The sequence below is a fragment of the Pectinophora gossypiella genome, chromosome 26 (genome assembly GCF_024362695.1).
Source record: "Pectinophora gossypiella chromosome 26, ilPecGoss1.1, whole genome shotgun sequence".
NCBI lineage: Eukaryota > Metazoa > Arthropoda > Insecta > Lepidoptera > Gelechiidae > Pectinophora > Pectinophora gossypiella.
Window position 1 is genome coordinate 6027790 of NC_065429.1, and position 17518 is coordinate 6045307.

Below are 17518 nucleotides of genomic sequence, written 5' to 3' on the forward strand. Positions count from 1 at the left end.
AAGAATGGCAAGTCAGTTGACATTGAGTACCTTCTGATTGTATAAATTAATAATAATAAACAGGTTTCTTAGTTCAAGTAACAATAAGATATTGTAGGAATAGTGGTAAGTTGAAAAGGAATAATGGTAAGTCGTGTATCTAAGTAAGCAAGCCAGGCAAGATGGTCGATTTATAATTATGTTGTATATCAAAACGGCAAACCACAAGTTTCATTATTTTAAACATTTAATTATTTAATACATTAGTGTAATTATACTGAATTAACAAAGTAACTAGGTACCTAATATTTATTTACGGTTTCCGCATGTAACATTTATCTTGTCTAAAAGTACCTATTTAACTTACTTACACAAAAATATCACTATTCAATATTAAAAACTGACAATGGAGTTTGAGACATATTGAATGCAATGCATTAAATAATTTATTACAGAACTCAAAAAAGCAGGTGCCTAGCAAAAAATATTCTCACAAACTTAAATATTGCAATCTTAAAAGACGTCGCCATTCAAACATTCGACCTGCATGTAACGAAAACTTAACCAAAAGAATACCTATTTAAGAAAAAAAAAAACTACCTGTTCTGTTACTAAAGAGATTTTATTCAAAAACCTTTTTTTTTTTCAAAGGTTACATTACATCTCTCACCCGCATTCGGGCTTTCAATGAGAGGTCTTTTATAATACCCCTATTATGCGTATGTGTATAGGTATGGTTTACGCGGTAAAATCTATAAATTCTCGTTCGGTTAATGCAATATTACCTGATGGGGTCCGTACTGCTTCTGCGCGGCAAACGCCATTGTTAAACGTTAACACATAACCTAGTCTCGTAAACGAATTCAATAATGCAATCAAAAACATATTATTTGAAATAAAAACAGTATAAAAACATTTATTTTTAAAGTTGGTGTTGACAGTGTTATTAAAAACGATATGTGTCATTCTTAATTTGGTGTTTTATGAATATAAACAAATGACGGAGGGAAAAAATGTAATACAATGTGCAATAAATAAGTAAAAGAAATATAAAATGGTACTTTTTTGTGGCAAATGCAAAGTGCAATTTATACAGTGATTGAAATGTAGTAAACAAACAAAATATATTTGTGAAAGGGTCATTGTTCCTTACGACGCTTCGCGCGCGGTGTAAATATCGATTTGTGAGAATGGCGCGAGATTTAAAACTTTGTTTCGAATTTTTCCTTTTTGTTTTTTAAAAGTTTTATCGGGCAATGAGTTTTGTTTTAATTTTAAGTGTTATAATATCAAATGGCGCGGAATTGAATGGTGTTTTTATGAATAGTTTTATGGTGAATAGCGCGTTATAGTCTTAATTTGTGTACAAATGCAAGCGTGTGGTGTTATGCAAGTGGTGCAGTATCAAGTGTCGACTCCACAGTCCACGATAACTGCCGATGTGCCCCCAAATTATGTCCCGCCGCCGCCATACTTTGGTAATCTCGCAAAACTTAATATTGCCTAACCTAATACAAATCCTTAGAAATCAATAACATCACTACATGTCACAATATTATACATAGACATCACATTTTATTGTTTAGCACTGTCCGCCCAGCTATTAATATTTCATTAATTATATTGAAATAAAGATAACATTTTACAATAGTTTCAATGCGCGGTAAGAATTAGATCTGTCAAAGTACGTAAGCTAGTGTTCTGACGTTCATTAGGTCGATTGATTCTTTTTTATCTAACGTTAGCAAAACTGTTCCCCCCAGCGGCAGTGGGGTGCCCGCGCAGCGAGGCGGTGTGCCGGCGCCGCAAGTACGCGTGGTGGTGCTGCGGCTGCGGCGCGCTGGCGGCGGCGCTGGGCGGGCTGCTGGCCGCGCAGCACATCCTGGTGCGCGCCTACACCGCCAGCCCGCATCACCTCGAGACCGTGCCCGCCGCCGTACCCGCTGCCATGGTACCACAATTCCATCGGAATATACCTGCATCCCACCCCACTCACACCCGCACCGACACAGACACCGACACCAATACTGACACCGACACGGACCCCGCCATCCACATCGACACTGACACCGATACTGATTTGGCACCCATCTCGACACCGGCCGTGTCACCGACACCGACATCGACACAGACAATGACACCGACATCGACATCGACAGCAACACCGACACTGATCCCGAAATCCATAGCGATACAGACACTGACACCGACATCGACACAGACACTGACACCGATCTCGACACCGACACTGATCCCGAAATTTACACCGACACAGACACTGACACCGACATAACAATGAGTACGACGTTTGACCGTTTTTATTGATGACGTCACACGACCCTATTTCCATACAAATTGAATAGAAAATCGTGAAAGAGATTTCACGTTTCGTAAAAAGTATCTCATCTGACTAGGTTGTCAAGTAGTGTAGTATTGTTTATTTTTTTAACTAAAACTTATGGAACGTTCCCCACAGCTGGTCCTGACTGGCGTCTGCATCATGAGCCTCGCGCGCCGGCGCAATCGATACAGCTATATGGTAAGAAAAGTATGTCTGCCACCATTAAATATCACATCATGGAATAACACACACAGACACTATACAACCTCATGATCTGGAGGTCAATGTCACCATCGGGAATCGAACTCGCACCTCCAGATCGTGAGCCTAACGCTCTAACCACTAGCCTCATCACTAATTTAAGAGCCACGCTCTTGTCGGTGTAGCATTCTCCACGCTACTTTTTTAAGGAAAAATAGAGCAGTGGTTTCCCTCTTGCCTTCCGCGCCGCAGCACTCTGTCTGACGTGTCTGAAGTACTCTGTCAAAGTCTATTTCAAAGCCGTACTAGGACTCCTGTCCTTAGCTGAATAGTACTGACAGTTACTGCTGCCCTCTGTCAGGTTCCAGGTTACAGTCTCCGTGACTCGCCTCTTCCGTCCTGCTTTACCACACCGATGACTCCCATATTCGTCTCTGCAACCGTTGAGGTCTTCACCCGTATCCCTGGGCAAGGGTTCCACACACTAGCCTTGGAAGCTGTTACATTTTGTTTGTATAATTTTCAGATAAAGGTGGTGGGTGCTTGCTGTCTGGTCTGCGCGCTGACGTGTGTGCTGGTCACCATTACCACCACAGTCATTCACATGAACAAGTGGGTAACTTATTGATCTTAATTCCATATAACATTTCATCACGCCTGAAGGGGTAAGCAGGGGGGTTAAAATGGCTACATCGAAGCAATTCATCTAAGAAAGCAATGTTGCAATTTGACATTTGCGCAAACAAAAGTAAGTGCGCAATGCAAACAAATGTCAAATGGCAATACTGCTTTCTTAGATGAATTGCTTTGATGTGGCCATTTTAACCCCCCAGAGGTGTAAAGTATATGAATTATATTAGTATACTGTTGACGTCCATATATAATAGGGGGCGAATCTATGCCATTAACCGGGCACAAATCCTGGAAATTACATATCAATTATCTATGTAATTAAAACAAATAATAACGGGTTCTTACCGCGTTTAAATCAGGGATATGAGACTCCCGATCAGAGAGAGAGAGTTCAGATGATTCCGAACATTCCGATATCAAATACATAAACAAGCGGCAAAGAAAGAGGGTAGACAGATATGTCTGCCCGTAGAAAGTTATGGATCTACGTACTCCACTCCAATCTCATCAGTCATCCCGTGATCATGGCACTTGCAAAAGTGTCGAAATATCGGGGGTCTCATATCCCTGATTGACCCGTTATTATGTGTTTTAATTATGATAATAACCGCGTAAATCTAAAACAATTATCTATGTTCCAAACGTGAATCTAACCGAAGTCGAAATAAAGGTTTAGAGTCGAAGCCAGGATTCGGGATTCGCACCTGTGACAACCATAAATATGTATTTGCATGTATTCCCTCATTAACCATCCTCCTTTCACACCATAAACAATCAAATTCCCATTCATTATCCTTCCATAGTATTCTCACTTTCCTACAGCTCCTGCAATCTTTCAATTTTTACATTTTTCCTCACCTTATGGTTGTCTGGAAGGAATCGCTTTAAGCGATAAGGCCGCCAATTGCCATGTACATAGTTAAGAGTCTTTTTGTAATTATTTATTTTTTTATTTTGATGCAATAAAGTGTATTTGTATTGTATTGTATTGTTTCAGACTACAAACCCTCAAGTTCTGTGAATACACGAAGTTGACGAGGACCTGCACGTGTTTCTCCATGCCTCCTGATACGCAGCACAGCGGCACAGACGACGAAGGTAATAAAAAAATACATACAAGGTGTTAGTGACACCGTAACGAACACTTTGAGTGATGATTCTGAGTTAATATCACGCGGAATTTTCCGTCGCAAAATTCATGATATTTCCTTGTGTTTGTTAAAATCTTCTATCGTGTGGGTGGTAAGGTAGATTACCAACCTCATCAACCCTGGTGTCAGGGTTATTATTGAGCCGCCAAAGGCCCAAAAAAAAAAATAATAATATTTTTTTAAAATTATTTTCAATGAATAATGAGCTGAATTATCCCCCCCCTATTCGTTACGATGTCACTTTCACCCCAAATACGTACAGGTAGCCAATACAAGTACGTATGGGTGCTAGTGACAGTAAAAAATACTGAAGGGGATGATTCAGGCCATGATTCCGAGTTGATATCAAGTGGAATTTCCTGTCGGAAAATACATGAAAATTTTAGCATTTTTTTTTAATTATTTACAGTTCCATACTTTTGCGACGATGTCACTTACACCCTGTATACATTTACTTATACAATTAAACAAAATTAATTACTTAACCTAAGAATAAAAATAAAATGTACGGTCACGAGCATTAATATGTATACACTTTGGTACCATGTCACATTAACTTTTTTGACAAATTGAACTGTAAGTCTCACTAAATGTCAAATGTGTTAGTGCGACAGAGTCCTAAAGTGGGTACATTATATTGCTCATGACTGTACATGGGTGCCGCAGTCCACTGAAAAAAGGCCAGGGTTCAGTGGTTATTTGCCCAGGGGGCAACACTGGTTTTCAACCCTCGCCTATTATCGGAGAAATAAAGGTACCTTGACAAAATATCATCCTGCAGATGATCGGCGACAGGCTGGACTGTCCTTATCTCCGGCATTGCTGCGACAGACAAATTCAAATTCAAAAATATCTTTATTCAGTAGGTAACATAGTTACACTTTGAATCGTCAATTTTTACATAACGAACGTCTCATCCGCCTAAAACTACTGCAGCTTCTCACAACCTCGGTTATTAAACAAATTTTTTTGACCGCGAATGCTGCTGAGTTGAGCCTTTTGGACAACTCAACAACATCAATATGTGGACTCCATTGCAGCTTAGCCTCCAAAGTAATTCCCAAAAATACAGCAGTATCCGTGAGGTCCAGTTCCTTATTTTTTACAATAATAGAATCGAGACATGTGCCTGTATTGATGCCGATGAGAAGGTACTCATATACGTAAAGTATAAATTTAGAAGATGTGAATGCATGGGATAAACTGTCAGAGAACTGATATTAGGCAGCTAAATTACTCAATTGTATAACAATATTTTATGTTTATTTTTATTTTTTTAAAGAACGTCTAGGGCCCTGTGCCGAGGTTTTTCTTGCAGCTTCTTTTCCCCGGCTATACAGGTTGTGAGAAGCTGCAGTAGTTTTAGGTGGATGAGACGTTCGTTATGTAAAAATTGACGATTCAAAGTGTAATTATGTTGCCTACTGAATAAAGATATTTTTGAATTTAATATTATTTTACAGTTTTATTTGATTTGATTTTATTATTTTAATTTCTTTGATGGTTTTATTATGTAAATTATGGATCATCGTAATCTGGAAAAGGAAGAAAAGGAAAGAAGGTTCTGGAAGGAAGGTTCTTCTTTTTTTTTAATATTGTTTTTTTTCCTAATCCTCCTTTCTCCTCGCGTATCCGAAGGTGTCCGCTGCGTATTCGAAGGCGTCACCGACTGCGGAGTAGTTCACGGAGCTCTATACTGGTGTCTGCGAGGAGTCTTCGCCCTGTCTGTCAGCGCTGTGTTGGTGTGCATCTTCAGCTGCATGCTGGCGTACCAGCTGCTCAGGTGAGTCACTAGTCTGGCCTAGTGGTGACCTCATGACCATAATTATATATAACTGTGACTCTCCGCCTCACACCAATAAGAACTTAGAGTGAGCTCGATTACCTCTTACCTTTATATTTAATTTACTTTGCAAGGAAATTCTGAACTTTTTTTATATATGTGACAAATAATAGTAAATAAATACATTATTCAGTTATTCACTTAATTTTTAATAATAAAATTTGCGTCCTTGGAATGTTGGAGATACCAATTGAACGGTAACACTTACGTCATCAAAAGGCTAGCAATGGCGGCTTATAGCCGGGCGTGCACGTCAACCGAGTCGCGCGCGGCGTTAATTATATCGAGCGCTTGGACCAATAAACGATACGAATGCTGTCTACGTAGATGGACGTCAAACGGCTATTGGTCGAAGGCCTCGATATAATTCGCCATTCGGACGTCAAAGCCTACTGGGGGGTTAAAATAGCCACATCGAAGCAATTCACCTAAGAAAGCAATATTGCTATTTGACATTTGTTTGCATTGCGCACGTGCCTTTATATGCGCAAATGTCAAATTGCATGCATTGCATGCAATTCGATGTGGGCTTTTAACCCCCCTGGTCTTTTCCATGGTCGAAATAAAACAATACAGATAATATATTATTCAAAATAAACGTTTATTACAATATTTAAGACTATTGCTTGTAACCCAAGTGTTCCTTTACTCGAAGAACATAGAATGCAACTTCCTATTGAGGGACTTGAGCGCTATCTGCTGGACGTGGAACCTGGTAACATGAAAGCATTTAGTTGGACGTGCCAGTTGGTCTTCTATAGTATGGGTTGTGAGGTGGAGTACCAACCTCACAACCCTGGCGTCGTTAGTCGTTGGGTTAAAATGGCCACACGGAAGCAATTCATCTAAGAAAGCAATATTGCAATTTGACATTTGCGCATATACAAGTAAGTGCGCAAAGCGATTGCTACCTTAGATAGATAGATAGATAGATAAAATACTTTCCCGGCTGCATTAGCAGTCGTTAATAACCACCAATCCGCACTGGGCCGGCATAGTGGTTTAAGGCCCGATCTCCCTATCCATCCATAGGAAAAGGCCCGTGCCCCAGCAGTGGGGACGGTAATGGGCTGGTGGTGAAGTGCAATAAAGAGATATTGTATTGTATTGTGCGCAATGCAAACAAATGTCAAATAGCAATATTGCTTTCTCAAATGAATTGCTTCCATGTGGCCATTTTAACCCCCCAGGTAGCCACCTAAACCTGGGGGGGTAGTATCGGATGGTGGTGGGTTCGGAACCCTATACCTGTTGTCCAACATCTTGACCACATGCCGTAGATCCGCCACTTCAGATTTGACCCTCACGTATTCCATTATGTCCGGGACCTCATACGCCAGACGGACCTGGAAAATATTCAAAACAAGCTGTCATCCTTACCCGTGACTTCCTTCTGGAAACGCTACTGCATAGAATAAGGAATAAATCTTCTTCTATTGTGTGGGTTGTGAAGTGGACTACAACCCCATCAACCCTGGTGTCAGGGTTACTATCGAGCCGCCAAACGCCCCTGACATGGCTCATGTAAACATTACTTACTTACATCGGTAAATAGTAACCAGGACCAACGGCTTAACGTGCCTTCCTTCAATAGTAACCCTGACAACAGGGTTGATGAGGTTGGTACTGCACCTCACAACCCACACGATAGAAGAAGATATATCCTACAAGATCCCACATTATCCCACAGCAGGTCAAAGGCCTCCCCTTCTTCTTTCCATTTTTCCTTGGTTCTGTGCGTACTCTGGCCAGTCCCTCCAGCAAGCGAAACAAATATACAAGCAGGTACATTACCTTCTTCACGTCATTATACTTGTCCTGCAACGTGTCGGCCTGGTCCTCAATCTTCTCCCGTTCCTTGTCCAGATTGATCACTAGTTGTTTCTTCTGCAGAATGTCCTTCTGGACCTGTAAGAAAAAAGACATCCTATTGCAAGTCTCTCTTGGACACGCATAATGGGCCATCTATGTGTCTAAATGAGGAAAATAAAGCCTACTGCCAAGTTTCTCTTCTTTCGTGTCGTTTGTGAGATCAATGTCCATGTAAGTTGACAGCACACGCCAAACGGTTGGCATATCACCGAGACCTATTCAAATTGTCCGGGTTATTAATTCTAAAAGTAACAGCCGGCTCTGCACGGAAACCGCGCCGCGCGCGACGCGAATTGCTTCGTGGGCTTTGACCAATAGCCATAAGATGACTATCTAACGTAGATAGCATTCCCTGCGTTTGAGACTCTCAATATAATTCGCGGTTGTCATGCAGACCCTACAGGTGTCAATCATCCGTCCCTTTCCTCTTCGGAGGATGAGAAAATGACAGGTGTAACTTAAAATGAAATGATGAGGTGTCTGAAGGAATCGGGGCCTCTGATGTCTAGTGGTTGGGCGTTGGGCTCATGATCCGGAGATCCCGGGTTCGAATCCCGGACCACAAAAAATACTTTTTGATCCCTAGTTTGTTTACGACATTACAGGCTGATCACCTGATTGTCTGAAAGTAAGATGATCCGTGCTTCGCAAGACACGTTAAGTTGTTGGTCCAGGTTCCTACTTACTGATGTGAGTGGGTAATCGTTACATGAGTCACGTCAGAGGCCTTTGGCGGCTTAATAATAACCCTGACACCAGGGTTGATGAGGTTGGTAATCCAGCTCAACCCACACAATAGAAGAAGGGTCTATTAACCTTCATCAGATAAGCGTTCTGTTCCATCATTAGTTTCTTGTGGATCGCCAGGTTGAGGTTCGCATCTCCCGTCATCTTCTTCAGCTCGGCCAGTTGGTGCAACTTGCTCTCAATCAGTTCCAAACACTGCTGGTTCTCAATCTTCAACTTCTCGAAGTCAACGGGCCTCAAACTCTCGCTCAGTTCCGCTTTGACCTTGATTTGACCTTTACAAATATAAATATACTTTATTGCACCAAAAAGTAACGATTACAGTGGAAAAAAAATATTGAATAATTACGTTTAAAGCGAATTCTTTCAAGGCTACCATACATTAGTATAAGAGCCACGTTCTTTTGGTGTAGCATTCTCCATGCTATTTTTTTAGGGAAAAATAAGGCAGTGGTTTCCCTCTTGCCTTCCTTCCCGCAGTATTCTGTCTGACGCGAGTGTGATGGCTCTCAGAGTAGTTTATTTCAAAGCCGTACTAGGACTCCTGTCCTGCTGCCTTCAAACCACCTAAAAGGCTACCATACTCACAGAAAGCTCAGTGAGGTGTGGGTACTTAGTTCATCTTGCGATGGATGTACTTCTGACTACCCCTATGAAAAAATGTTCTGACCCCTATGACTTCTGACTACCAATATGAAAAAAAGTTCAACGAGATTGGTGGTGAACGAAAAGATATTGTAATACAATTTCAGTAATTTGGCTGCCTAACAGTTATTCCCATGCATTCCTATCTTCAAAATAGTCAGTAACCATACAAAGCTTCCAACAGCCCAGCAGTGGGCGTCGCACGGCTGATGATGATGATACAAAGTTTCTGATAAACATACCTTTGAGTTTAGTGTACTGAGTATTCAGGGTACTAGTCCTGAGTCTCAGTTTCCCAATTTCCTTATCGCTGACTCTGAACCAATCTGTCATGTACCGAATCCACACTTCAGCTGGGATCCTTTGCGCTATCTTATCCCATCCCTCGATTATCACCTGCTGGTTGAACGCCTCAGTAGCTTTCTCAATCTCAACAGATCTCAGACCCAGTTCTTCTAGCTGCGCTTTGAGCAGGGCCTGTTGTCTTGCCGCTTTCGCTCTAGAACGTTCTAGACGCCGAACCAGTATTTCCATCTCCATGGAAACGAGTTCTGACCGTTCTAGAACATTGATCTTCGGACCGGCGGCGAATATGCCCGTACCTGCAATGGTGGTATTCGTACATTATTATTGAGGAACGCCGGCTTCGACCAGCAGCCATACGTCATTTGTTTGCGTAGATAGCATTCGCTACGTCTGTTGGTCTTCTTCTTCCAAGTCTTCGATAAAATTCGCGGTTGCTGTGCTAGGGGGGGGGGGGAGAGTGTCGTTTGCGGCAGTAAAAGCCGATCGACCTCGACGCTTTTTATGTAGTATCTCAATTGAGGCAGTCAGTAATACATACATCGCAAGATGAACCAAGTACCCACACCTCACCGAACTATTTTTTGGACTTATTATCTCTAAGAAAGATCTCTTCCAGCCACCACAGAGGTAGTATAAGAATATGTATGTGTAAAATATTACCCATCCTAGCTGAGGATTCCACCCGCCTGGTGGATATCCTGGAAGGGCTGGTCAATAGGCGAGACGGGCTGGCTAGGGACTCGAGCATCCCAAACTTTGAGGTGGACTTGGCGAAGCTGCCCAGGTTCAGAGATGAGGAGCTTCCATGTAGTTTGAAGGCGTACTCTAGAGCCTGGTGGAAGATTATTGGTTTAAATCATTCATACACGGAATAACGGCCTCTGTGGTCCAGTGCTTGACCGTTGGCACACCCTGGGCACTTTATACAAAACACCTCGTTTTACACAGACACTACACATTGACGTTATTGTACACGCGCATCTGTGTGTGTGACGTCTGACGCCCTTACGATTGAAGACTAAAGTAAGACCGGGGTGAGGTTAACCTAGCTCAGCCGCTGGTGGGGAGCCGAGAAATGACATGCTATACGTAGTATCATTCCTATTCCATGCCGTTGGGCTTGATTTTTATGATTATGAACACCTACGTCATAAAAGGAACCCCCATGCAAAATTTCTGACTCCCAGCACTTGTATCTTCTTAGATTTCGTGAGGAGTGAGTCAGTCAGTGACCTTTCGTTTTCCATCTCAAAAGAATGGAATCGAAAATAATATACAAAAAAAAATCCACTTGATGTTAACTCAGAATCATAAGCTGAATCATCTCCCTCAGTATTCGGTACGATGTCACTAACATCCTGTATATCAATTATAAGCACTTTTAGTTTCTGAGACTTCGTGATCAGTCAACAGTCAGTCAGTCAGTCAGTGAGTGTGAGTGTGACCTGTAGCTTTTATACAGGGTGTTAGTAACATCGTAACAAATACAGAGGGGGATGATTCAGACCGTGATTCTGAGTAAACGACAAGTAGAATTTTCCGCCGTAAAATTCATATATTTTTCAATTCTATACTTTTGCGACGGAAAATTCTACTTGCTATCAACTTAGAATCACGGCCTGAATCATCCCTCAAAGTTTTACTAACACTCTGTGTGTAGGTTGGAAATTAGAACTCTGTGGTTTTAGCCCTTACCTGTAGGATTCCATGCATGAGCGAGGGGTCGATTCTCATGATGCACTTCTCTAGAATCTCATTCTCCAGGGTCAGTATCTTGATCTGGTGTTTCAGTTCGTTGACCTGGGTATTAGATTAAAATATTATCTATATTTAGTATTTTATTGTGAAAACGTATCATCATTAACTGCCTATATACGTCCCACTGCTGGGCACAGGCCTCCCCTCAATCAACCGGAGGGGGTATGGAGCATACTCCACCACGCTGCTCCACTGCGAGTTGGTGGAGAGTTGGTGGAGTTGGTGAAAACGTATACTAGAATTTTGAATACCAATTTTATTTTTTATTTTTTGTAGGTATTTTAAGTATGCCTTTCACAGTTTCAGTGTTTTAATGTATTACTATACCTGTTTAACAAGTTCGTCGTCAGTCAATTCATCTGCGTCACTTGTGCTGATGTATTGACTTATCGATCTCGAATGTTGGCTTATACTTGATCTGGAAAATCATTTCAATATTAACATCAGATATCATTCTGCTATATCTCTCAGGAAATATCGTTTAATTCTTCTTCTATCGTGTGGGTTGTGAGGTGGATTACCAACCCCATCAACCCTGGTGTCAGGGTTATTATTGAGCCGCCAAAGGCCCCTGACGTGACTCTAGTAACGACTACGTACTTATATCAGTAAGTAGTAACCGGGATCAACGGCTTAACATGCCTTCCGAAGCACGGATCATCTTACTTCTGGACAAGAAGATAATAAAATCGCACACCTACCTAAAAAAAAAAGCAGGATCTATTATTAAAAACAAGAAAAGCAAGATAAGTGTGTCAGGATCAAAGCAAATTGAAGTCCATAGTCTCTGCCTACCCCGGTGGGAAATAGGCGTGAGTTTACGTGTGTATTAAATACAAGATAAAGTAAAGTAATTACCTTCCTCTACTCGTCATTGTGACAAAACTATTCTACAAAAAATATTCAATTCGAAAACTTATACTTCAGCTTTGACAGTAGTGGTGTGTCAAGTTATTCAAATGATTGGTTCTAAAAAGATCAGATCACTAAGTTGAAAAAGATTAAAACGAATAAATAGGTATAGGTGTACCAGAATCTCATGGAAAATGGGGAAATAAAATTTCTATAGTAAGCAACACTCGGGTAATTGGATATAACGTCTTGATACTTTTTATTTTTCACTTTTTACTTTTTTTATGCCATCAGATTCTGGTACGATTTAGGCTTCAACAACCCGATAAATCTATACGACGTTTTCCAAAACGTTTTTGGTATTCACATCGCTACATCGTCATTTAAATCCAGGGACCAACGGTTTAACATGCCTTCCGAAGCACGCAATCATTTCATAACAGACAATTCGGTGATTCAATCTGCAATGTCCTATCCTAGCACAACTAAGGACAGTCTCACAAGTGATTTCGACAATGTCCCCATCGGGAATCGAATCCGGACTCCTAGATCGTGATTTTAACACTAACCACTAGACCATGGAGGCTGGTAACTTGGGCACACCCGGACTATTCATAGAAAAAACCTCGTATCACACAGACACTACACATTGACGTTATCGTACACGCGCATCTGTGTGTATGATGTGTGACGCCCATACGATTGAAGACTAAAGTAAGACCGAGGGGGTGAGGTAAACCTAGCTCAGCCGCTGGTGGGGCGCGGAGAGTTGCCGTTCTAAACGTATCTACTTCTATCGTGAGGGTTGTGAGGTGGATTACCAACCTCATCAACCCTGGTGTCAGGGTTACTATTGAGCCGCCAAAAGCCCCCGACATGACTCATATAACGACTACGTACTTATATCAGTAAGTTACTACTTACTTACCTAGTCCTAACCAAACTAGGGATCACAAAGTGATTTTGGTGATATGTCCCACCGGGATTCGAATCCGGAACCTTCGGATCGTGAGCACAACGCTCAACCACTGGACCACGGAGGCCGTCTAAACGTATTACGTAGTGTTATTCCTTAGTCTATGCCTTCGGGAACATTCCAGATGCGCTGCAGTATCGCAAATCTATCGAAACCCGGAATGCGTTATTATATTGCACCCTTAACACACAAATGACTTTTTGTGGGTGATAAATTAAGTAGGTATTTTACCTTCCAAGCGCTGTTCTGCTCTGGTGTTGACTATTCATGATAAAACAATTAATAAATCAAAAAGTGTGGAAATAATCCGGTAAATACAAAAATATGTAAAAATAATAATGCTACATAAATATTACAAAAACTTGTCACTGTACATTTGACAGTAGAGTTGGGTCGACATAGTCGATTGATTGGTTCCGATTGAATCGGATAAGTGAGTCGAATCAGCTGAATTTTGTTCACAGAATTTGACCAAAGTACACATAAACAGCCTCTATACGTCCCACTGCTGGGCACAGGCCTCTCCTCAATCAACCGGAGGGGGTATGGAGTCACCACGCTGCTCCAATGCGGGTCGGTGGAGGTATTTTTACGGCTAATAGCCAGGACCAACGGCTTAACGTGCCCTCCAAAAATCACTTTGTGAGACTGTCCTTTGTTTGGTAAGGACTTTTCAGGCTTGAATCACCTGATTGTCCGAAAAAGTAAGATGATTCCGTGCTTCGGACCAAAGTACATTCAGAAAAAATACCCTCTAAAATTTTTACATTGCCCAATAATCCGACATAATTAAGTTGACAGCACACATCAAACGGGTTGCATACCACCAAGATACCTATCGACTTAACGTATCTTCTGAAAGACGGAATCATCTTCATCATTGACTATCAGCTGGTGATTTTGGCTGCTTTTTATGACTTGCCTTAATGTAGGTTTGCCGCAAATGGCATTAACTACTTGGCCGGACAATTGGGGAGCGCTGATTTAGACTTCAACACCCGAGTACTAGTTTTCATTAAAACAGTTGGCTCGACCATTACAGACATTACAAAATTAGCATGTGTCGAATACCCGTCCCTTTCCTTTTCGGCGGATAATAAAGTGACAGGTATGACTTAAAAATCATCAATGTGCAGTTGGCTCGACCATTATAAACGGCGATACGGCTCACCTATCACGTTGGTCTAACAGACAGTTCGGTGAGGTGTGGGTACTTGTTCATCTAGCGATAAGTACCTCTGACTACCCCATAAGGATATAGTCGTGAGCTTATGTTATGTTACTGTTGAATAAATAAAGTGAGTCATGAGTCATGTCCAGTTATGTGCCGTTCCCGGGAATATTCCCGCTAGTTAGTTCATCATGCGATGGATTTACCTCTGACTACTAGTGATGTTCCGAATATCCGTATCCGTATCCGCGGATATCCGAGATAAAAGAAAAATCCGTATCCATGTCCGTTACTTTTCACGCGGATCTTTTACGGATCCTTTTCAGGTAATTAAATCAAATATTTGACACCTTTATATTGCAAAAATTTAGATAGATAGATCTTTATAATGAAAGGAAGATAAAATATCACTTTTATAACAATGAAATAACTAAAACTTTAATCTTTTTTTTTAAGAAAATAAAGATCCGTATCCGTATCCGCGGATCTTTACACTAAATATCCGTATTCAGATCCGTATCCGCGGATATACATTTTTAACGATCCGGCACATCACTACTGACTACCCCAATTGGGATACAGTCGTGAGCTTATGTATTTTGTAATATGAGTAGTTCGTCTCACTCATATCATTTTATCGAACATCCCTATTCTCAACCTTATAATAACGGACAAACTTGCACCTACCGTCTCAAAACTGACACCTCTCCTTATGCCTCACACTTTAAGGTGTGAAATAGCGAAGTAGATATAATTTATGCCTGTATATGTAACCTGGTTCGGCCTTAAACAAGTCGGTTACTTAGGCAACGTGGTTTTACTTCTTTATTCGCGAAGGGTGTTAACGATTTCTATTGTCAAATAGTCAATAGTGCGACCTCTTTAGAAGGGTGTTATTGGCGCAACTCCATAGTGGATTTTGGAAGGAATTAAAGAAATATGTAGGTAATAAGTAATAGTACATATACATAAACAGCCTATATACGTCCCGCTGCCGGGCACAGGCCTCTCCTCAATCAACCGGAGGGGGTATGGAGCATACTACACCACGCTGCTCCGATGCGGGTTGGTGGAGGTATTTTTACGGCTAATAGCCGGGACCAACGGCTTAGTGTGCCCTCCGAAGCACGGAATCATCTTACTTTTTCGGACAATCAGGTGATTCAAGCCTGAAAAGTCCTAATAAGTAATAGTAATTTAGTAATAATAAAGTCTTCTATCGTGTGGCTTGTGAGGTGGAGTACCAACCTCATCAACCCTGGTGTGAGGGTTACTAATGAGCCGCTAAAGGTCCCAAAAAGACCAAATAGAGTAAAATGAACACAAGTTAATAGCGGGTCCTGCACTAGGGTTTCCCCTGTATCGCAGATGTTAGAAAGTATAATCAGCGTGTTAGTGACATCGTAACGAAAACTTGAGGGATGATTCAGACCACGATTCAGTGTTCAAATTCAAAATTCAAAAATATCTTTATTCAATAGGTAACAAAGCGCTTCGCATCGTCCTTAATTATGCGCACCGTTAAGGAGTGGAATTCTTTGCCGTCTTTTGTATTTCCGAATGCATATAACCCGGGTGCTTTCAAGGCCAGAGTGAACAGGCACCTTCTGGGCGAGCTCGCTCCATTTTAGGCCTCGCCAATGCCTTCGGGCAAGTCTGGGGCTAAGTGCAAACCCATAAATGGGTACAAAAAAGTTTATGCTTTTTTCCGGGTATTACCGATCACTATGTTTTTTCTCGTTGCAGCCACGAGCGTAAGAAGATGTACTGGGAACAACTGGAGCTCCGCTGCCGGTCTCTGTACCGGCCATCGACGGGGCAGAGCACCCAGGCTGCTGGGAGACCTGTGCAGGTGACTTATAATATTTTGTTTATAATACAGGGTGTTAGTGACATCGGAACGAAAACTTTGAGGGATGATTCAGACCATGATTCTGATAGCCTCATCGGATAGCCGGGCGAGTTGTTGAAGTACAAATCGTAGGTCTGTGCACCTACCTATTTACTCGTTTTAATCTTTTTCAACTTAGTGATCCGATCTTTTTAGAACTAATCATTATTATAATTAAAACACATAATAACGGGTTCTTACCGCGTTTAAATGGGGATATTAGACTCCCGATATTTCGACACTGTTGCAAGTGCCATGATCACGGGATGACTGATGAGATTGGAGTGGAGTAGGTAGATATGTCTGCCCGTAGAATATTATGGATCTACCTACTCCACTCCAATCTCATCAGTCATCCCGTGATCATGGCACTTGCAACAGTGTCGAAATATCGGGAGTCTCATATCCCCATTTAAACGCGGTAAGAACCCGTTATTATGTGTTTTAATTATGATAATAACCGCGTAAACTTAAAACAATCTAATCATTATTGTTTTTCGTGAACGTAGCCTGAAAAGTCCCTCATTGGTTTCATAAAGTAGAGTCGGAAGAAAAAAAGTAAGGTTTTTTTATTGTGTTATATTTTTGTCATATTTTCTCCAGAGCAACTGCAGCTGTTGTGCCCAGTGTCACCCCTCGCAGCCGGCTTGGGACATCAGTCTACAGCATCGATTCTGGGCTCCAGGTAAGGCATTTTCTATTTTTTTTCTTCCGTTCAGGACTTACATTGACCACATTGGAGATGTCCTTAGAAAAGGTTCAGTACGATCTGCTCTGAACCGGCGTGCGTGTATGAAGCGATTGATGAATGTGGAGGAAGCAGGAGAAGTGTGTCGGGATCGGAGCAAATGGAATTCTATGGTCTCTGCTTACCCCGGTGGGAAATAGGCGTGAGTTTATGTATGTATGTGTATGTGTCTTCCGTTTAACTTTGAACTTCTGCTCGATTTTATTCTCAACCTGGGATGGGAAATAGCGAGGTCCTCATTTAAAATTAAAATTAGCGTATATTGGGCAAATAAATAAAAAAAAAAACACACAAAAAACATAACATAACATAAACTGCCTATATACGTCCCACTGCTGGGCACAGGCCTCTCCTCAATCAACCGGAGGGGGTATGGAGCATACTCCACCACGCTGCTCCACTGC

General features: G+C 41.5%; 3 protein-coding genes across 4 annotated transcripts in view; 1 reads left to right on the forward strand and 2 right to left on the reverse strand.

The window, feature by feature from the left end:
* Positions 1 to 17518, reverse strand: part of LOC126378458 (uncharacterized) — a 240106-nt gene that overhangs the window by 150125 nt on the left and 72463 nt on the right. The gene's annotated exons all lie outside the window — the stretch shown is intronic.
* LOC126378343 (uncharacterized) overlaps positions 1 to 17518 on the forward strand; it is a 40844-nt gene that overhangs the window by 16858 nt on the left and 6468 nt on the right. Inside the window, exons 4-10 of the mRNA XM_050026610.1 lie at positions 1743 to 1930; positions 2456 to 2518; positions 3048 to 3133; positions 4152 to 4252; positions 5944 to 6088; positions 16222 to 16327; positions 16970 to 17051. Coding sequence (XP_049882567.1) covers positions 1743 to 1930; positions 2456 to 2518; positions 3048 to 3133; positions 4152 to 4252; positions 5944 to 6088; positions 16222 to 16327; positions 16970 to 17051 — 771 coding nt within the window. The remainder of the gene's footprint in view (positions 1 to 1742; positions 1931 to 2455; positions 2519 to 3047; positions 3134 to 4151; positions 4253 to 5943; positions 6089 to 16221; positions 16328 to 16969; positions 17052 to 17518) is intronic.
* On the reverse strand, positions 6782 to 12391 carry LOC126378445 (coiled-coil domain-containing protein 113-like). The gene is made up of 9 exons (XM_050026811.1): positions 12335 to 12391; positions 11804 to 11894; positions 11414 to 11518; positions 10379 to 10550; positions 9655 to 10014; positions 8837 to 9042; positions 7943 to 8056; positions 7397 to 7494; positions 6782 to 6860 (listed from the first exon to the last, which is right to left on the reverse strand). The coding sequence occupies exons 1-9, from the start codon at positions 12349 to 12351 to the stop codon at positions 6794 to 6796; spliced, it is 1230 nt and encodes a 409-aa protein (XP_049882768.1). The 5' UTR covers positions 12352 to 12391; the 3' UTR covers positions 6782 to 6793.

Bases quoted from the DNA above. Each gene is read 5' to 3' on its own strand.
- LOC126378445 (XM_050026811.1), bottom strand. The intron at 10,551-11,413 runs GTAAGGGCTAAA...ATCTTCCACCAG, and splicing joins TCATGCATGGAATCCTACAG to GCTCTAGAGTACGCCTTCAA. The intron at 6,861-7,396 runs GTATAGGGTTCC...TCATGTTACCAG, and splicing joins GTCAAGATGTTGGACAACAG to GTTCCACGTCCAGCAGATAG.